The 20,600-nt window shown below is 51.3% G+C and overlaps 2 protein-coding genes across 6 annotated transcripts in view; one reads left to right on the top strand and one right to left on the bottom strand.

Annotated features, from left to right (window-relative positions):
- The window catches only part of PHTF1 (putative homeodomain transcription factor 1), a 20,357-nt gene extending 12,668 nt beyond the window's left edge, over window positions 1-7,689 (top strand). For 4 of the 5 annotated variants that reach the window (XM_014948507.1, XM_014948504.1, XM_014948505.1 and 1 more), the window contains 8 exons: window positions 248-376; window positions 1,021-1,293; window positions 2,675-2,806; window positions 2,992-3,078; window positions 3,752-3,907; window positions 4,346-4,441; window positions 5,529-5,654; window positions 6,183-7,437. In XM_014948507.1, the coding sequence (XP_014803993.1) occupies window positions 248-376; window positions 1,021-1,293; window positions 2,675-2,806; window positions 2,992-3,078; window positions 3,752-3,907; window positions 4,346-4,441; window positions 5,529-5,654; window positions 6,183-6,203 (1,020 nt within the window). In that variant the 3' untranslated portion in view covers window positions 6,204-7,437. Of the gene's footprint in view, window positions 1-247; window positions 377-1,020; window positions 1,294-2,674; window positions 2,807-2,991; window positions 3,079-3,751; window positions 3,908-4,345; window positions 4,442-5,528; window positions 5,655-6,182; window positions 7,438-7,558 lie in introns of those variants that run through there. The other variant, XR_001412780.1, reaches the window with a different exon arrangement.
- Window positions 7,671-20,600, bottom strand: part of MAGI3 (membrane associated guanylate kinase, WW and PDZ domain containing 3) — a 49,321-nt gene continuing 36,391 nt past the window's right edge. Inside the window, exons 17-23 of the mRNA XM_014948442.1 lie at window positions 20,013-20,198; window positions 16,147-16,249; window positions 15,942-16,050; window positions 14,681-14,824; window positions 13,219-13,357; window positions 10,539-10,791; window positions 7,671-10,025 (exon numbers count right to left, since the gene is read on the bottom strand). Coding sequence (XP_014803928.1) covers window positions 9,695-10,025; window positions 10,539-10,791; window positions 13,219-13,357; window positions 14,681-14,824; window positions 15,942-16,050; window positions 16,147-16,249; window positions 20,013-20,198 — 1,265 coding nt within the window. The 3' untranslated portion in view covers window positions 7,671-9,694. The remainder of the gene's footprint in view (window positions 10,026-10,538; window positions 10,792-13,218; window positions 13,358-14,680; window positions 14,825-15,941; window positions 16,051-16,146; window positions 16,250-20,012; window positions 20,199-20,600) is intronic.

The raw sequence follows: 20,600 nt of genomic DNA on the forward strand, positions 1-20,600 counted from the left end.
TTTTTTTTTTTTTTTGTGGTTGGACTCGATGATCTCAGAGGTCCCTTCCAACCACTCAGATTCTGTGATTCTGTAACAATCAACTTCCTCATCCTATTATCTGGACCACTGCTAATCCCTAAAGTCTTGCACCCAAAGACAAATTTGGAATCCCCTTCTCAACCCAAGTGCTGTCTAGGAAAAAGCATTATTTAGTAGCAGGACAGAAACAGATCCTATGCCTTTTGTGTTCTTTTCTCCATTACAGAACCATTTGTTCTGGCTGCAGAACACAAGTCCTGCCTCTGCCAAAGTGAGTGCACTCATCTGGGAGGGGAATGACTGTAAGAAGGTGGACATGTCTGTGCTGGAGATCAGCGGGATTATCATGAGCAGGGTAAGGGGCTGTTGGGAGTTGCACCCTCTCTCCCCCACACTTTAAAAAGCAACCACCAAAAAACTTGAAAACAGCTGTCCATGCAAACAGGAGGTGTGGTGTAAAGCTGCAGCTGGAGGGCCTGTTGGAGACCAACGAACGCCAATTAGTATTGACTGATTGATGTTGGGTTTGGACTGAAATGGGTGGCGTTATTCTGGGCTGTGTCCCTTGAGGGGAAGGGGCTGCATGACTGAACTACACACAGCAGGCCTTCTCCTTGCTGCAAACCCCCAGTACCTGAAGGGAGCCTACAGGAAGGCTGGGGAGAGCCTGTTTAGAAAGGCCTGTAGTGACAGGACGAGGGGCAATGGCTTCAAGCTGGAGGGGAACAGATTTAGACTGGAGATTAGAAGGGGGTTCTTCACTGTGAGGGTGGTGGAGCACTGGAACAGGTTGCCCAGGGAGGTGGTTGAGGCCCCTTCCCTGGAGATATTCAAGGAGAGGCTCGACGAGGCCCTGGGCAACCTGGTCTAGTTGGGGGTGTCCCTGCTGACTGCGGGGGGGTCGGACTAGATGGCCTTTGGAGGTCCCTTCCGGCCTGGGCAATTCTATGATTCTATGATTCTATGATTCTATGATCATCCCCTTTTTGTTCCTGCCAGGTGAACGCGTACCAGCAAGGCGTGGGGTATCAGATGCTGGGGAACATCATCACCATCGGGCTGGCGTTCCTACCCTTCCTCTACAGGCTGTTCCGTGCAGACAACCTGGAGCAGCTCTGCTCTGTTTCTCTGATGGAGCTTCTGCACATCTTCTGTGGAGCACCTGCCAGTGCCCCCGTCCTCGTCTTGTCTGCCATCAACTTCCTTGAAAGACTCTGCCTGACCTGGATGTTCTTCTTCATGATGTGTGTGGCTGAGAGAACATACAAACAGGTGGGGTGAAGTGCAGGTTTCTTTCCTGAGCCCCCAGGCAGTTGTTCTGTCAAACCCCACTGCCTGTCGAAGGGGACTCTGGTCAGACCCCTGACCCCTCGACGAGGCCCTGGGCAACCTGGTCTAGTTGGGGGTGTCCCTGCTGACTGCGGGGGGGTCGGACTAGATGGCCTTTGGAGGTCCCTTCCGGCCTGGGCAATTCTATGATCCTATGAGTCTATGATTCATCAGTCACAAACTTAACCCTGTCGATGCCCTTCCTTAGCCCTGGGCCCTCTCATACCCTGCCCCCAAAGGAAAAAGGGCTGTTAACATCTGGCCATGGTGCCCTGCTGGGATGGGATAGCTTTGGGATTGAGCTGTTTGGGAAGCAGCCGCCGCTGGGTCTGAGATGGAGTGTTGGATGGTTTGCTGCCTGGTGTTCAGCTCGTGCTGGTGGGCAGGAGCTTTGCCCAAGTGGCTGTGAGTGTGTCGTGGTGGGGACAGGCTGGTGTTGTCACTGCTGTGGCTAGTGTTCTTGCTGCTGTGGCCAGTGTTCTTGTTGCTGTGGCCAGTGCTCTGGCTGGCTGCTCCCACAGCCACAGCAGCACCTCGGCACACGCAGGGGGACAACTGCCATCTACCCAAGAGGTCGTGCACCAAGGACCCCCCCTTGGGCTCCCCCAGCTCCCACAAGTTCACCTTTTCTGCCAGTCACCACCAAGCAATCCCAAACAAGCTTTTTTTTTTTTTCTGTTTTAGACTAATTGATGGGGGTCGGACTAGATGGCCTTTGGAGGTCCCTTCTGGCCTGGGCAATTCTATGATCCTATGAGTCTATGATTCATCAGTCACAAACTTAACCCTGTCGATGCCCTTCCTTAGCCCTGGGCCCTCTCATACCCTGCCCCCAAAGGAAAAAGGGCTGTTAACATCTGGCCATGGTGCCCTGCTGGGATGGGACAGCTTTGGGACCAAGCTGTTTGGGAAGCAGCTGCCGCCGGGTCGGAGGTGGAGCGGTGGATGGTTTGCTGCCTGGTGTTCAGCTCGTGCTGGTGGGCAGGAGCTTTGCCCAAGTGGCTGTGAGTGTGTTGTGGTGGGGACAGGCTGGTGTTGTCACTGCTGTGGCTAGTGTTCTTGCTGCTGTGGCCAGTGTTCTTGTTGCTGTGGCCAGTGCTCTGGCTGGCTGCTCCCACAGCCACAGCAGCACCTCGGCACACGCAGGGGGACAACTGCCATCTACCCAAGAGGTCGTGCACCAAGGACCCCCCCTTGGGCTCCCCCAGGTCCCCCAAGCTCACCTTTTCTGCCAGTCACCACCAAGCAATCCCAAACAAGCTTTTTTTTTTTTTCTGTTTTAGACTAATTGATGTTTGTGTATGGTGTTGTTTTCGATTTGCAGAGGTTTTTGTTTGCCAAGCTTTTTAGTCACATCACATCTGCTCGGAAAGCCAGGAAATACGAAATCCCTCACTTTAGGCTCAAGAAGGTAGAAAACATTAAGATCTGGTTATCCCTTCGCTCCTACCTGAAGGTGAGTGGTGCTGAGCCAGGGCTGGGTCATTGCAGGGGCTGTGACCGTGTCTCTGGTAAACGCTGTGACTTCCATCGCTGGGCAGCGCTGCCTGAACCCTCAAACAGCTCCAGCCCTTCCTGCTGAGCGTTGAGGTGACAGCCCTGTCCCCAGATCTCACACCCACCTCCCTCTCTGTTTGGCAGCGACGAGGCCCCCAGCGCTCCGTGGACGTCGTCGTATCCTCAGTCTTTTTGCTGGCTCTTTCCATTGCTTTTATATGCTGTGCCCAGGTGAGAGCTTAACTTTGTTTTTTGTTTTTTTTTTTTTTTAAGAAATAGGGGGAAACCACCAAACTACTGAAGGCTTTTCTTTTGCCAGCCTGTAAAATACTTGAACTGGAGCTGTTTGTCTCCAAATATGGAGCGTTTTGCATTTTTTTAAAAGCTTTGTAACATTTAGTTGGTAATAGCTGTTTGTTTGCTGGGTTTTTATAATTATTAGGAAGGTTTCAGGACACAAGCTTTTGTGCCCAAAGAGAAGGACTCTGCCCAAGCAGAGCAACCCAAAGTGCTCACAGGAGGTTTTATTTAAGAGGGCAAATTGCAGTGTCCTCTTTCCTGACTCCTGCTGGAAAGCGGGTCGGTACCTGGGAATGGTGGGATGAGGCTGGAGTGGGCCAAGCACATGTGGAAGAAGAGACATTTTATTGCCTTTAACTGGAAAGAGGGAGGAAAGAAAGAACAAGTGCCATTTGCTAAGCAGAAAAAAAAAAAATCCAAGCAAAAGCCAAGTTAGAGACAAGACCTTCACTTCACCCTCGTTTCACAGATGAGTTTCACGCCCAGGGAAAGGCTGCCAGGAGCTGCAGAGCAGGGACCTCTCTTCAGGAGAGGAGTGAGGGCAGCATTTTGCCCAAGAACAGGCAACTTGTTACTGACACTGCCTCCTCTTTCCCCTAAACAGGTTCTTAAGGGTCACAAAACTTTTCTGAACGCAGCTTACAACTGGGAGTTCCTAATCTGGGAGGCAGCTCTTCTTCTCTTTCTACTGCGTCTGGCATCTCTGGGCTCTGAAACCAACAAGAAATACAGTAATATTTCCATCTTGCTCACGGAGCAGGTATCTCCATTCAGCTTGTTCTCCCCTGGGCTTCAGGGCTTATTTAGAGATGATTATTGCGTTTCATACCAGCTTTAGGAATAAAATTTTAAAATTTAGATATCAGTGCATGTGCTGGACAGAAGGCAATGAAACCCTGTATGAGCTGTCAGCTACTTGGACAGACTCAAACTGTAAAAATTCTAGGTTATTTTTGTCTCTGGGTTAACAAGTTTTAGACATGTCTGTCGGAAAAAGAATGCTGCTAAATTCCTGTCTGTGGCTGCACCACGTCCGTCGGAAAAAGAATGATACTCTTGCTGCTAAATTCCTGTCTGTGGCTGCACCACTTCTTTAGGTGTGACAGACTGCAAAAAACTGTGCTAATTTCCTGTAGACAGAAGTTAGTTTTGGGGACAAGTGCTGGAGTATTTACATCTGGTCTGTAATGTGTCACAGATCAACTTGTACCTGAAGATGGAGAAGAAGCCAAACAAGAAGGAACAGTTGTCTCTCGTGAACAATGTTTTGAAACTCTCTACAAAGCTGCTGAAGGTAAAGCCACGCTCTCGAAAAACATACAATTGCTACATTTTATGGAAGCACTGACTAATGCCAGTGAGAGTGTGTTTGCTCCTCACACTCCTGTGTCTCCAGGATGTACCTTAGTTCTCACTGTGGGAGTGTTTCTGTGCTATCGCCGTGGCATGAGATCAGGCAGTATGAGATGGGTGTGGTTAATTAGTGCTGCAAACACTTGATTAGCAGCAGCTTCTTGGGATAAGAGAGGAGTGGGTGGTACAGACACAGCCCTTCTCCTGCTGCTCGAGTTGCGTTTTCCTTGGGCGGCAGCGCTGCTGGAGCGGGTTGAGAGCAGCAGAGCAGGTATTTGGAACAAAAGCACAGTCTGAGAGGCACAGAGGGTCCAGAGGAGGGCCACGAGGATGATCAGGGGGATGGAGCCCCTCTGCTCCGAGGACAGGCTGAGGGAGCTGGGGTTGTTCAGCCTGGAGAAGAGGAGGCTCCGGGGAGACCTAATAGCAGCCTTCCAGTACCTGAAGGGGCCTACAGGAAGGCTGGGGAGAACCTGTTTAGAAAGGGCTGCAGTGACAGGACGAGGGGCAATGGCTTCAAGCTGGAGGGGAACAGATTTAGACTGGAGATGAGGAGAGGGTTCTTCACTGTGAGGGTGGTGGAGCACTGGAACAGGTTGCCCAGGGAGGTGGTTGAGGCCCCTTCCCTGGAGATATTCAAGGAGAGGCTCGACGAGGCCCTGGGCAACCTGGTCTAGTTGGGGGTGTCCCTGCTGACTGCGGGGGGGTCGGACTAGATGGCCTTTGGAGGTCCCTTCCGGCCTGGGCAATTCTATGATTCTGTGATTCTATGAATGAGACAAATTCTGCAGCCCGTTTTGTCACGCTCTGGTTGTGCAGCTCAAGTCTCCCTGGATGGGAGGCTGCAGATTCAGCAGGGCTGTTCAAAACCCTCTCTGAGCTGGGAGGCCTCAAACAGAGTGGGAATTTCAGTACTTACATGTAAGACAGGATACAGAGGCTGCCAGAGCCAGGATTAAGCTAAAAGTCAGAGGATTAATTGCTTCTGGACAAACACTAATGGACTTTTTTTTCCCCTTTCACTGCAGGAATTAGACACTCCATTTAGGCTGTATGGACTGACCATGAATCCCTTAATCTACAACATAACACGTGTTGTGATACTCTCCGCTGTCTCGGGGGTTATAAGTGATCTCCTGGGGTTCAACATCCGCGTAAGTGTGAGCTCCCACAGGGACACACCTTCTGGGGGCACTTTGGTACCATCACCCAGTTCCTCCCCCCTGAGCAGGAAGGGGCTGGGTTTGACTTGGGCTCCACACGGTAATTGAGGGGATTGAATCTCACCCCTGGGGTCAGTTTTTGGGGGTGGAAGGACAGGGATGACAAATTTCAGTCCCATTTAAAGCTGTTGCTCAGGATCCTGGGTTCTTTTCCCACTGGGCTCCCACTTAAACCAGTGAGCAGAGCGGTCGGGGCAGGTGGGACCGAGTCTCACCTGAAAAAGCCCCATGAATTTCAGCCCCGAACTCACTCTGTGTCTCTTTTCAGTTATGGAAAATCCCTTCTCAGGTCTTCAGTCCCACTTAAAGCTGTTGCTCAGGATCCTGGGTTCTTTTCCCACTGGGCTCCCACTTAAACCAGTGCTCTCTGAGCAGAGCGGTCGGGGCAGGTGGGACCGAGTCTCACCTGAAAAAGCCCCACGAATTTCAGCCCCGAACTCACTTTGTGTCTCTTTTCAGTTATGGAAAATTAAACCATGAAGGGACCAACCCTCAGCACCCGGTGTCTGCACCAGGACAGGCCAGAGAGGATAAAGGACAGTTTGGGCAAAAGGCAGAGGTGCTCTCAAGCTGTGGAAATCTGTGATGGCTATTTCGAAATGGATTTGTAGGTATCCAGAGTTCTCCCTCTGCTTTGCTGCTCTACAGTGCACAGAATAAACTGCTCCAACCCGTGAGGTCACCCCGTGGCTCACACAGCACAGAATTAATGGGGCCAAACGTTCCTGGTGCCGTTGCCCACAGCAGGGACTGTGTGTGGGGCATCCAGCAGGGAAAGCCTCACAGGATCCTCTGCAGGGACACCAGGACAGCCCCAGGTGCCTTGTTTGTGTCAGTTGGACCTTGTGCCCGTGGCAGGTGAGGCGCTGGCCCTGCTGGCTCAGCATCAGCCTTTTCCTGAGGCCTCTGGAGCTGCACTGGAATTTTCCAGTTTGTGCATCCTCCTCCAGAGCTCTGCTCAGCCCGATCCCACCCGGGGGCATTGCTCTGCCTGCGCTGAAGAGGGTTTTCCTTAGAAGCTCAGTGTGTTTGAGGCTTTGCCTCCATCCTGACCCGAGGCAGGACGCAGTGAGATTGGGGCTGTGCAACGGGAATTCTTCCTCCAGGCTGAGAGCTCAGTGACACGAGACTCCTGCGAATAAATGATGGTCATTTTTTTGGAAAGTATTAGTTACCTGAGACCACCCTCACACCACAAACTACACCTGATGCGTTTATCAATGGTGGACTGTTGTGCTGAGCTCATGCCCTGTCACAGCTCAGCTCAGCTGCTTCTCCCCACAGCCAGCCCCCAAAAAGCTGCTGCAGCTCCATGTCGGTGTGATCCCAGGATTGCTCCTGGGCCAGGAACCCCTGGGGAAGAAACTGTCCCCAGAGACAGCTCGGGGGAAGAGACACGGTGAGGATTTCCTCACCCCAAAGTAGATTCCTGTTTAGAAAGGGCAGGAAAGAAACAAGGTGTTTCAAAGAGGTCTGTGAAACTTGGGGGTTTTCCTGAACTGACTCCAGTGTCTTCTATTTATTAGTAATGAAAAAGGCAGAAACTGAGGAACTTTTCAGAGCTTCATTCTTTCACATCAGGGGTCAGATGGCGTAAGAATTTTTGGTAGCAAATTGTTTACAGCTATTTTCTGTATATGGAAAAGTTGTAAGATGTAAAAGGAGATGACAATTTTATATATCAAAATGTACAAATAAACCTACAGTACAAGTATTTCAGCATTAATGACTGTTTCTACACGACTTGATGATTGTTATAACACCTTTGTTGAACATTTGTTACTTGAGCAGGGAGTCAAGGGAAGGTCCAATAATGAATTGTGTTTGTTTTCCAGGAGAGGGTTCTGTTTGTGGGTAAAACCTGGGTCACAGCTTGAGCTGCTTCAAGTATCATCACAGCAGGGAAACCAACAAAGAATCTCTTTCATACAGCGCGGAACCAACAGGCCCAGAACTGGAGTTTCTTTTTAATATCTATATAAAAAATAATGAGCGATTTACAGGTCTCTCTCTCGTCAGAACCTCCGAAGTCTGTATAAAGGTGCTGTACAATATATAAACATTTACACCCAGAACATCCATACATTGCTCCGCGTTCCAAGGCCACGTCGCTAAGTCTGATACAGTAAGTACAGGTACGAGTCCCCTGGAAGGAGAGGTCACACACAGGTAGGACACGAAGTCAAGGTCACATCAACACAGAGAAAAAAAAATATAGAGGGGCAGCTGATGACAGGGAGGTGACTTCAGTGGTGCTAATTAATCTTTGTATTCAACGGCTGAATTCGTTACGTACTCAGTGGTCAGGGACAAGTCAACATAAAACAGAGTCTCTTGTTGAGAACACACGGTGAATATCTACACAGGCTACTTCAGAGTATTAAATATTTTCACAGTCACACTCCAAGAGGGAGCGTTTGCGCGGGTTCTGCTGCGCAGCGAATGGCTGGGGGGTCACCCCACGGCGAGCAGCAGAGCACAGCTCAGGTCTGCTTTAAAGCCCACTTCATTGGTTCAAAGTCTTTGTTTAAAAAGCTGTTTGAGGAGTCACCTGTTCTAAAGAATTCAACTTGGATCTGATTCACTGGGGCTTCATTAAAAACATGAAATGTTTCAAAGCCAAACTGAGATACTCATTCAAACAGCAAATCGTATTAGTCTGAATATTAACACGAGTAAGTAAAGCTTGACCTTTTACACTCCCTTCTGCAAACTGGACCAATGGGCTCCTTTTACCACTTCTTTACAGTCATTAAAACTTAACCTGTCAGGAAAACATCACTAAAACTGAAGGAAAAAAAGCCCTTCACTCACGCAGGCGGCTGTTCTTGGAGCTGGAGGGCTGATGGGTCAGAACGTTCCAGTAACATCCCTCTGTGGAATATGGTTACAGCCCAAACAATAAATCTGAAGCCTCACGTACCCCAAGTATCACCCAATTTACCGCTCCCAGACACGTCACACACACAAAGTAAAACACGGGCGACACCTCACATGGGCAGGAACCGCGTTAAGACGCGGCTGCGGCAGCTGGTTCTGTCCTAAAGGTCAGTTGTTCCCTCTGCAAAGGATGAAAATCCCATTCGTCACCAGCATTAACTAATTAAAGCTGGGAGCTGAGCACACGGCACCGCGGTGAAGCCAAAAACCAACGTGCACTCAGTGGTGTTTGCAGCGAGGGCTCCGGGTGACACGGGGCCACGACGAGACAAGGGACGATGGTATTTAACAGAACCCAGGCTTTTCTCCAGCCAGATGTTTGCAGACAGTTGTTATAAGCAGCCTTATAACATCCTTATGAGTCAAGAAAATAAAGCAATTTTGCTGCGTTCATAAAAAGCAAAATTACAAAACATCATGTCAAATATAATTTTTATCTACACGGTTTTGCATTAGGTATAAAAATTTAAGAAAAGCCATCGATTGGTGCAGTGGCTCATTTGCTGCCCTCGAACGGAGAGAACCAACTCGCCCAACTCCTCCCTGAACCAGCCAGAACACGGGGGGGGCTCCCCCACAGAAACATGCAACGTGCTCTTGAGAAAACACCCCTTTTCCAACAAAAACCGTGTCTTTCCTGTGACGGTGACGTAGGGGAAGGCTGAGGCTGAGGGGGTACAGCAGGTAACTTGGCACAAGAACAGTGAGTCGTGGTCACATTGGCAATACAGGCATTAAATAACTTTGTTCAGAACTCACAGCACGACGGGGAAGCGGCAGCAGCGCGACGGCAGGAGCAGCAGAACAGGCCGGCGAAGGACGGGGGGGGACAGCAGCTCGTGGGAGAGTTTCATTTCAAGCAATCCACAAGGTCCTTCATGCAGCTGAGATAATTTAAGAACAAATCAAATACTTTTCCACCCTCCAACCAGTTTCTGAAAAAAAACCCGACAACTTCGCGAAAAGAACCAATGCTTTTAAATGACCGTTATTAGAAACTCGATTAAAACATGTTCTAAAAAAAGCGTCAGTCAAACCCGTTTTTCAGCCACCCCCGCTGCTGGGGTGACTTTACAGGTGCTCGGTACCCTCCAGGGCCCAGGAGTTATCGGTGTTTTCTTGACCGGAGAACTCTGCTCAGATTTGGAAATTCCATCTTTGGTTTCATGGGGCAGCTCCGCGTGTCGCGCTCCGTGCCGTCTGTCCAGCGCAACAGTCTCCTGTGGCTCCGGCCACCTTTGTCTCTCCAGAGAGAGAAGGGGAATGTTGGAAAGGCTGGAAGTTTTCAACCTGCTGGAGCTCGGCTCCCCAGAGTGAAGCCTCTTCAGTTTTTCGTCTTCAGACGTGTTTCTCCTGGAGTCCCTGAACAGAAGATGATTCTCATCAAACACGGCACGGTGTCGCTCCGGAGACCACCCTTCTGTCTTCCCAGAATTTTTCTGCTTCGTGTCTTTCCCGGTGACTCCTGTTCTACCATTTCCACCTCTCCACTGCTCGATGCTCATCTTATCATCACCAGTTGTTCTATCGTGACACTCCTGTGACCTGCCGACTGTCTCTACGTTTCCTTGCTTAGCGAGATGCTTTTGGGGACTGGCAGATCGTCCTTGACCTCCACCAGCAAACCCCCTTTTGTTCCCACTGTTCATCCCTGATTCTGGGGTTTTACTCTCACTCTTTCTGGAACCGTCAGATTTATGTGAGAAATTGCTGTAGGTTTTTTCAGGATCCCCCTTCCTGGGGCTGTGGAATCCTGCGGGAGGGTGTCCCTCACCAGCCCCTGACTTCTCTGGACCTGCAGATCCGTCTTTTCTGGTCCCTGCTTCCAAACTACCTTTTGTGATTTCAAACCCCGGGCTGGGGGGACATTCCCACCTGTTCTTTGTTCTCTGGGGAGAAGACTGAGGCTTCATCTCAAACTGGGTCTCAGTTAAAGTGCTTTTCTTTTCAGGCACAGTGTTCTTTGCTTGTTCCAGTTTCTCAGACAGCTGAACGCTCGTTAAAGCTTCTCCTGGTGCTGGTAAATAACACGCTTCAGATGGGGCAGCAGAATGTGGAGATGAAGGTAATGGTGACTGTTCTTCATATATTACATTTGACGAAGATGGATTGTAACTATCCCAATCACCTGGAAGTGAACAGGGAGAGATTTGATTAAATGACCACCAAAACCCCACTACGTATTTCAGAAACGTGCACTCTACCGAGGGTCCAGGGTGTTAGAGCAAACCTCCAATTTAAGAACATTATGTATATATTACATATATATTCTCCAAGTCTTATTTAGTCAGTTTTCTATCTTGTGTTGCCTGCAACAACAACCCAGGGAGGTGATTTGGGGAAAAACTTGTGCTTCGACACTGCGATCCCTGTGGGACCGAGGGGTCTCGCGTCAGCCTTAGAGCCCAAACAGCAAAACTGCAGAACAGCCCCCAACCTCGGGGTTTAACACAAGAAACCAAAATGAACCCAAACTGCTACACTACAGGAAAACTGAAAACAGTGAAAAGTTGAGGTTATTCATAGTTTTGCACTTTAATAACAGGAAGAGACGAAACACAAGACATGCAGATTTACCAAGTCTTTAAGGAAAAACCAAGAAAAGCAGTGAAAGCCCTTAATGTTGTTCAGGTTTCACGTAGGGACACAGACTGGAAGGAGCCAAACCTGAAGGAGGAAGAGAAAAAGCCCAGAAGTACATACCAAAATCACAGAGCAAGCAAGATCTCCATCAGAAACGTGATTAACGGCAGGATGAGAAGCACAAACCCCTTCCCCCTGATTATGGGCAGGATGAGAAGCACAAACCCCTTCCCCCCTCCCGGCTCTGATCTGATCCAAGCGGCTTCACCCGCTCTCAGGCCTGACACGGGGCTGGACCCGGGGGGTTCCAGGGGTTCCCTCAGCCCCATCTGTGATTTCTACCTTGGACTGGGGAGGTTTCCCTGAAGGAGAGGCCAGGAGTGATCCATAGAATCACAGAATCATAGAATTGCCCAGGCCGGAAGGGACCTCCGAAGGCCATCTAGTCCGACCCCCCCGCAGTCAGCAGGGACACCCCCAACTAGACCAGGTTGCCCAGGGCCTCGTCGAGCCTCTCCTTGAATATCTCCAGGGAAGGGGCCTCAACCACCTCCCTGGGCAACCTGTTCCAGTGCTCCACCACCCTCACAGTGAAGAACCCTCTCCTCATCTCCAGTCTAAATCTGTTCCCCTCCAGTTTGAAGCCATTGCCCCTCGTCCTGTCACTGCAGGCCTTTCTAAACAGGCTCTCCCCAGCCTTCCTGTAGGCTCCCTTCAGGTACTGGAAGGCTGCTATTAGGTCTCCCCGGAGCCTCCTCTTCTCCAGGCAGCTACAGTGGGGCAGGACAAGCACCACCCGTCGCTGCCAGCTACAGCACAGCCCATGGGGCAGGACAAGCACCACCCGTCGCTGCCGGCGATTCCCCGCGCTGGGAGCTGCAGAAGGAGAACCCGGGGGTGCCCTCATGCTGCCTCCTCCTCCTGCTGCAAACCCTGGGTCTGCAGAGAACCTCGGCAGGAGCCCCCCAGAGCAGGAGGAGCACTGTATTTAACGTGTATTTAACGTGCACCTGATGACAAGGTCATTCAGTGAGAGATGGAGGCAGCAGCCAGGAGCCCAGGGGATGGGACGGAGCAGCAGCGACGGGCTCCTCCCGCATCAAGTGCTGATTCCAGATTGACTGGGCTGCACAGGGGGGGAATGGGGATGTTAAGGGGCATCTTCCAGCTCCCTGGAGCAAAGAAATGCAGGAAGCTCTGAGCAGATTTTATCCCTTGAGCTGCCAGCTGCTGCCTGTAAACGACTGAACACAACAAACTCTCCGGTGTCCAAACTGTGTTTAAAATTTTCAGATGATAAACTCAAATCTGGTCACTATTATAGAAAAGCTCTTCATCAGAAAAGGTGACCCTACAACTCCACAAGTTTGCCATCGGGATTCTGGTGTCAGCACCAAGGGTTTAAGGACTGAAACCTGTGCTTGGAGAGGTGTCCTTTGCTTTAGAGTCCCACCACAGCCCCAGGTCTTGAAGATTTGTTGTTTTGGAGCATTTCCTAAGTCAGACTCAACCCCCTCAGTTCTGTGAGCAGCAGCTGAACCCAGAGCTCAAATCCTGTGAGTATTTGCTTTTCTGTCCTTCCTTTTTTTTTTTTTTTCCCCACAAAGTTGTGTTTTCCTGCAGTAGATGCAGAATTCACACCTTAAACCAACAGAGTCCACCTGGGGAGCAGAGGTGCCTCTCTCCTGCTTTCCCAAGTTTGGGCTTTGAAAAACAAAGCATTCCCTAATTTGGAAGGCTAAAACCAGTGAAGTAAAATATACAAAACAAATATGCAGTAATTTCACACTGTGTAATATTCCTAGGTAATTGCCATGTGTTAATTTTACCAAAAAATATTCCTTATATTTTAAAATAAATAGGAACACCCGCAGATTGTCAGTGAGGGAGCTGGGAACTGTCTCAGTGAAGAAGCTCCAAAGTCTCCTCATCAGACCCCCCTCCGTGGCCCGGGACCCTCGACACAACGTACTGTGATCCGGTATCAAGCCGGTCCCTGGTCTCAGCAGCAGCAACACTTTATTCCCTCCAGCCTGGATCAGCTCAATGGCTCGTGTGTGAGTGATTCCTTGGGTGGGTTCTCCGTTAATTTCAACGATTTGGTCGCCAACCTGAGGAGAAAAGAGCAACTGGGTTAGTTTACCTCTGACACTGTAAACTAATCTTGAATTTAGAAAGAAAAAAAAATTGAGATGGATGCTTCTATCTCCCTCTCATGCTATCATGCACTCAGGAAGGGCAGGAGCAGCACTGCTCTGTGAGGCTGCAGCAGCTCGAGCTCTCCCCCAGGTCTCCTGCTCAGCTGGTCCAGGAGAAGACCCTTACACTCAATTTGGGGCTGATTTACAGGGATGAGACAGACGCAGCCGTGGGGGTGTGCAGAGGGGGGTGTAGGGATGAACCCCGTAGCCCTGGGGCAGTGGCCAAGCCCTGTCACACCAGCCACACAGTGACAGCAGCTCCTGGCTCCCCTCCAGAATTTAGGCTTTGATGGAAGGAAAGGATTTTTTGTTATTCCAGGTAGGAGATCACTACGCAGTTATCAGTACTGAGGTCTCTGAGGCCAATTAGGAACTTAGAGAGATGTGTGGTAGGTAATTAGAGCTCACGTGACCTTTGTGGGCTGCTGGAAGGGGGCTGGAGTGGTGTCCCCCCCCCGAAAAGGTCCCACAGCCCGTGTGGCAGTGCGGGGAGCAGCCAGTGGATGTCACCACCGCATCAAATGAGTCATTAAAGACACCGCCCGGGCTCCGTTAAACGCGGTGTCTCTGCCACCAACCATCACGGTCACGGTCACCGGCTGGTTCCTCATCACCAGGACTGGAGGCTCCATGCCCCAGACCTGCCTCCCGCCACGCTCCGTTGCCACCACTGCCTGAGAAACTCCTCTTCACCCTTCAAAGCATGGCCAGAAAACGGCACCACCTTCCAGCTGAGGTGGAAACGAGGTGGAAACCGGGGGGCTGGAGTGGTGTCCCCCCCCCGAAAAGGTCCCACAGCCCGTGTGGCAGTGCGGGGAGCAGCCAGTGGATGTCACCACCGCATCAAATGAGTCATTAAAGACACCGCCCGGGCTCCGTTAAACGCGGTGTCTCTGCCACCAACCATCACGGTCACGGTCACCGGCTGGTTCCTCATCACCAGGACTGGAGGCTCCATGCCCCAGACCTGCCTCCCGCCACGCTCCGTTGCCACCACTGCCTGAGAAACTCCTCTTCACCCTTCAAAGCATGGCCAGAAAACGGCACCACCTTCCAGCTGAGGTGGAAACGAGGTGGAAACCGAATTGTGAACACCCCCGGGGCTGCCGGGACACCTGGCACGTGGCTGGTGGCCCTGCTCCTTCATGGCCACTGTCTCCAGCCAGCGCCACGCTCCCATGGGACACCACCATGGTGTGGGGACAAGTGGTGATCATGGAGAACCCAACTCACGTGCACTCTCCCGTCCTTGACGGCCGGCCCGTCCTCAGCCAGCCGCAGGATGAAGAGCCCCATGTTGTACTCCTTCCCCCCGCGCAGGCTGAACCCGAACCCTCGGGGGCCCCGCTCCAGCTCCACTGGGAAACAGCCAGGACTCTGGGTGGGAAGTTGGAGAGAAAAAGATGAGCACTAACAGGCAGGTTTGAACATGTTTTTCTGGAAAAATGCTTCACACATTTCTATAGTTTGAGAAACATCCATGATTTAAAGGGAATTCACCACAACCCGTGGGTGAGCAGGGGCAGGGGTTTCATTCTGCGTCTGAACATACACAGCATTTTTCCTTCTAAGTTTCAGGTACTTCAGGTCTTGAAAATCTCCAGAGAAGGGGACTCCACACCCTCCCTGGGCAGCCTGTTCCAGGGCTCTGCCACCCTCACCGTGAAAAAGTTTTTCCTCAAGAGCTTGTCAGATCATGCCACTCAGGGCTGCATCCAGGCGGGTCTTGAAAATCTCCAAAAAAGGGGACTCCACACCCTCCCTGGGCAGCCTGTTCCAGGGCTCTGTCACCCTCACCGTGAAAAAGTTCTTCCTCATATTCAAGTGGAACCTCTTATGTTCCAACTTGTGCCCATTGCCCCTTGTCCTCTCACTGGGAACCACTGAAAAGAGTCTGGTTCCCTCCTCCCTCAGCCCACCCTTGAGACACTTGTAGGCATTGATAAGGTCTCCCCTCAGCCTTCTCTTCTCCAGACTAAAGAGTCCCAGCTCTCTCAGTCTCTCCTCATAAGGGAGATGCTCCAGTCCTTGAATCATCTTTGTAGCCCTACGCTGGACTCTTTCCAGCAGTTCCCTGTCCCTCTTGAACTGGGGAGCCCAGAACTGGACACAGAATTCCAGTTGTGGCCTCACCAGTGCAGAGCAGAGGGGGAGAATGACCTCCCTTGACCTGCTGGCCACACTCTTCCCTACGCAGCCCAGACTTGTGGGATTTCTTTAAGAAACTTTGTCAAAGGGTCTATAGTAGCCCTGTTGCAAGCATTTTCTGTTTCTTTCGCAATTATAATGAGCATTCAAGTATACTAAGGAGATAATCAAATTTAAAACATCAGCAAACCCACGCGTGGGATTTCTTTAAGAAACTTTGTCAAAAGGGTCTATAGTAGCCCTGTTGTGAGCATTTTCTGTTTCTTTCGCAATTATAACGAGTATTCAAGTATACTGAGGAAATAATCAAATTTAAAACATCAGCAAACCCACTCTGGGGAGGTACCTGGGAGTGCCGGCTGCCGACCTCCGAGGCCGTCGGGTGCTTGTGCTCGGGCCAGGAAATCCTGTAGCTGTTGGCGGCTTCTTTTCCAGCCTCCCCCTCCGCAGCTGCCCTGCAGGAGGCAAGGGGACAGGGCTGTCACCTCTGGACTAACCACCCCCCGGGGAGATGGCTCCCACTGGCCCCCCGGGCCTGTAGCCCCCCATACCTGTCGGTGCCGGGGGCGCTGGGCTGGGCCTGGGCCAGCGGCCGGTGCTGTGGAGCCGGGCTCTGCCGGGCCGAGTTGGTTCCTGAGGGAGGACCACGGTGTTCTGTCAAACAAACACAACCCACAGTCAGAGAGAGCTCCCCAGAGAGAGCCACGGGGCCACGGTGACCATCAGCAGCACCTGCGGTCCCCAAGGGAGCTGTGGGCCCCCCCCGGGACCGAGCCGCGCTCACCGCGGATAAAGAGGGTTCTCCAAGGTCTAAGGCCATGCCCAGGAACCCGAGTGCAGTTCATTGGTTCCATGGAATAGGTTCCTAGGGATTTTATTCTTCCCCACACTGCTTTTCCTCAGAAAAACAACACAATTTTAACTGAACCAGAGATGAAGAGCAGGGTTTTAGACGGTCTCTGCAAGGTGATAAAGACCGGAAGAGATCAGGGATGGTCAGATCCATGAGGTTGTCTCAGATAGTCAATATAATACAATTTTCACTGAATTTCACTGAATTTTAGAGTTGGAAGGGACCATAGAGATCATCTAGTCCAACTTCCCTGCTAAAGCAGGATTGCCCAGAGCTTGTCAGAGCATGTTACTCAGGAGCATCCAGGCGGGTCTTGAAAATCTCCAAAGAAGGGGACTCCACAACTTCCACAACAATTTTGTAAGAGCTGAAGAATAAAGTCAATTTGAGAACATACCCCTTTTAAAAGGCAAGAGGAGAAGAAGGATCTGCAGGACAAGGATTCAGAGGTGAAGGCCCCAACGATGGAGGGAAACCGTCATCTCATTTCAGGCACAACTGGAGAGTTTGCTACTGGGCAACCACAGGAAAGGTCACAGACTGGTCCCACCACACTGGAGGGACTGGTCCACTGACAGCTTAACAGAGAGAATTTTAAACTGCTTTGCCTTCTCCCAAAGGCTAAGTAAAAATTAAACTATAATGACATTTTAATAAAATCTTTTAGAATAGCTTATTTTCCCTTCACATAAAACGCAGCGATTGTGCACTTTACAATGAATCCAGTGCAGTTATGAAAAAAACATGTTTCAGGACACAAAATGTCTCCGTCACTTCCCAGCGATGGCCACGGGCTGTGCAAACCCTGCCTCTTAGCTAGAGCCTGAAATGGCAAGAGGTGGCCCAAGATGAACTTAGATGCTGAATTATACACTAATAAACTCCTTCTTACAAGGGTTTTAGAAAACAATCCCGAGCACCCAGCCCAGGGATGTTCCTGCCCTCTCCCCGCTGCACCCCACTGCTGTGCCTCCCAGTTCAGAACAAACCTCAGTAAAATCCACAAAGAGCTTGAGCATTTTAAGGGCAGGAAAACACAATGCACGTTATGAGATGGAATTTCTGGGGTTACAGAGACCTCTCCTGCCCTTCACAGGCCCGCTCGGTGCTACCACCGTGACATGCCCCAGAGAGGATTTTCTCTAGAGACAAAATGTCAACTTTTACTCCTGGTTTATGCTCAGAGTTTTAATTTAGAAGCACAGGCAAGAAAAATGCCATCTGTTTGTACAAACTCCCCAGCCTCTCCCCAGCCCGTGCTCTTCTGTTCCCAGCTCACAGGCGACAGGAGCTGACAGGCTCCTGGTCTGTGAGGAACGTTGGAGGATGTGTTCTGGCATCTGCACTGGGACTGCCCGTACGGATCGCAGCTCGGAGGGAGCCGAAGGGGCACGGGGGGTGTTTTCAGTCTCAGGGGATGATGCTGGAGCTGGTACAGGGGGAGCAGCCCCCAACGAGGGTCTGAGCCCTGTGACACTGAGCAGCTTCTGGAAAATGGGCATTTTCCTCTTTGGTTGCATCCTGCATCTCCCGGTGCTAACCCCAGCCAAGCCCAGATCCTCCCGCAGCCCGCGGCCCCCGCTCACCCCCATCTGCTGCTGCTCAGGGTGCACAAGGACCTGCACACTGGGCACACCAAGGAGAACATGAAGGGTGACACATTCCCATTGCTGGGAAAGAGGTTCTGCTGCTCTGCCTCATTGTCACGACATCCTCCATGTCCGACCCACGACATCCTCCGTGTCTGACCAGCATCTCCCAGTGCTAACCCCGGCCAAGCCCAGATCCCCCCACAGCCTGCAGGGAAATGCCACGGCCCCCGCTCACCCCCTCACCCCCATCTGCTGCTGCTCTGACCCACACCATCCTCCACGTCTGACCCACGACATCCTCCACATCCGACCCACACCACCCTCCACGTCCGACCCACACCAACTCGAGCCCCTCGAAGCCACACGTTTTTTCTGGCCACTGACATCCTCCACGTCTGACCCACGACATCCTCCATGTCTGACCCACACCATCCTCCGTGTCTGACCCACACCATCCTCCACATCTGACCCACACCAACTCAAGCCCCTCGAAGCCACACGTTTTTTCTGGCCACTCCATCTCATTTTATCACCCACTACTGACCTCTTTCCCCCTTCTCTTTGTCGTTTTACTTCTAAGTTTTGGCTCCAAGTCTGTCATTGATTAAGTGAGAAAAGGTAAGTTCCTACACAAGGTCCAGGTAAAGTCATGCATAAATAAGGGACAAAAATGTTATATTCAAAAAGTTTCTTTGGAAAACAAAGCTGATCAAGAGCCCCAGAGAAGCAGATCTAATGCAACCAACTCAGACCTCAGCCCTGGGCAACCGCTTTGAGGAGTGTCCCTTCAAACTGCAATGAATTAGATTTGACAAAAATTAAAATCTCAATAGGAAAATAAGAATTTATAGAAGTGTCTCTGCTTCAAGCACTAATAAAATGGAAAATTAAGTCTTTGAAATTCTGTATTACAGGCTGAGATAGCATGTTAAATATTTGCAATGAATGCAAAATTAGAGAATGATGTCTTGGCTTTATTCACATTCTGGCTTTAAGTATTTATTATTTAAAAGGTGAAGAAAGCCAACTTTCTGGCAAAACAATGATAGCGAGTTTAATTAAACCCACAAGCGGCAACCCAGAAAAGCACAGAGGTAAGCAGGGCTGGAAAACAGCTTTTCTCTTCAAATGATTGGATTTTTCATATTTAGAGTGAACCGTTTGTGCAGGAACAATACCACGCTGAGGGCAGCGTTGCAGGGGGGCTTCTATTAAAGATGCAGTCCCTGAAGCTGGGACTCTGGAGTCACAAACACTCCCTTTGCTGCTCAGGTGACCTGGCTTGGGGGGCTCTGCAGGAGAACCCCAGCCTGGTGTCCACAGTGGGACACGGCCACTGTTCAGAGGACAGTCTGGGCAGACAGAACTTTGCTGCATCCCAGGGATGTGGCACTTGGCAATTTGTGTATTTTAACACAGCAGGAAGGAAAAGGAATGCCCCAATGGAGAGGGTTGGGAAAGGGGGTGTCCCCGTGTCCCTGCCACCCTCCAGCTCCCTGGCTCCACCAGGCAGAGCTGCTCCTGTGGGCTCCCTCCTCTGGGACACAGCTCCCAGCAGAGAGACGGGCACTGTCTGGGGTGACAGCATCATCCTGTGTCGGCTGCAGCTCCCTCAGGAGAGGCTGTTTCTCTTTGGTTGAAGAATGGAAGGTCTGGATGGGACAGGTTTGTGTGGGAGCAGCAGTCGCCACCTCTCACGTGAGAAACCCTGAGAATTTCTCTTACCCTGCATCCTGTGGTTAATACTTATATCTTATTTCTCAGTATAACCACCTCAGCAGCCGTCTCTCTCCGCCCCACCTGCCTTCAGCTCTTCCAGAGCAAACAGCTGAGTTTCACTCTCTCTCCTTGAATTCCCAAACACCTTAAAACACTCCACTTTAAATGAATTAACATCAGAAGTTCCACGTGTCAGACCCAGGCAGCGTGGCAGGGCCTACATCCAGCTGCTGGGTCCCTGCTCCCTCCTTACCTTCCTCGGCCACCACGGTCAGAGTCACCACGTTGCCCGCGTCCTTGATGAGCTGCACGATGCTGTCGTGTGAGAGCTCCACGATGGACTGGCCGTTCACCGCCGAGATGCGGTCGCCCACTTTCAGCTTCCCACACTGGTCAGCCGGGCTCCCCTCTATGACTCGCCCGATCTTGTGAGGAATCACTGGGGAACCAAGAAAAGGGACAGCACCAGGGTGAATATCCGTGGCACATAAGCATCCCCCATCCCCCAGACCCAGAACTGCCCCAGTCACCCCGGAGACCCCTCCTGCTCCGAAGGGTGGCACTGCCACTATGAGAAAAGCCTGTGACAATGAAGAAATCTTTGCTCAGCAGGGAGAATGGACAAGCCAGCCCCTGCCATGGGCCCTGCTGGTGCCTGGGGACAGACCCTTCTCATGGTTTGTTGACCCCAACGTCAGCGCTGCAGATGGCACTCGGCAGCCAGCGAGATGCCATCGCGACGGGGGGAGCCTGCCCAGACCTGGGGCAAGAGAGGGGCTGGTGGAGGTGCCAGCACAGCCCCAGCAGAGCAGATCCCCATCCCACCCCACCCCACCTCACC

The sequence above is a fragment of the Calidris pugnax genome, unplaced genomic scaffold (genome assembly GCF_001431845.1).
Source record: "Calidris pugnax isolate Ruff unplaced genomic scaffold, ASM143184v1 scaffold91, whole genome shotgun sequence".
Taxonomy (NCBI): Eukaryota; Metazoa; Chordata; class Aves; order Charadriiformes; family Scolopacidae; genus Calidris; species Calidris pugnax.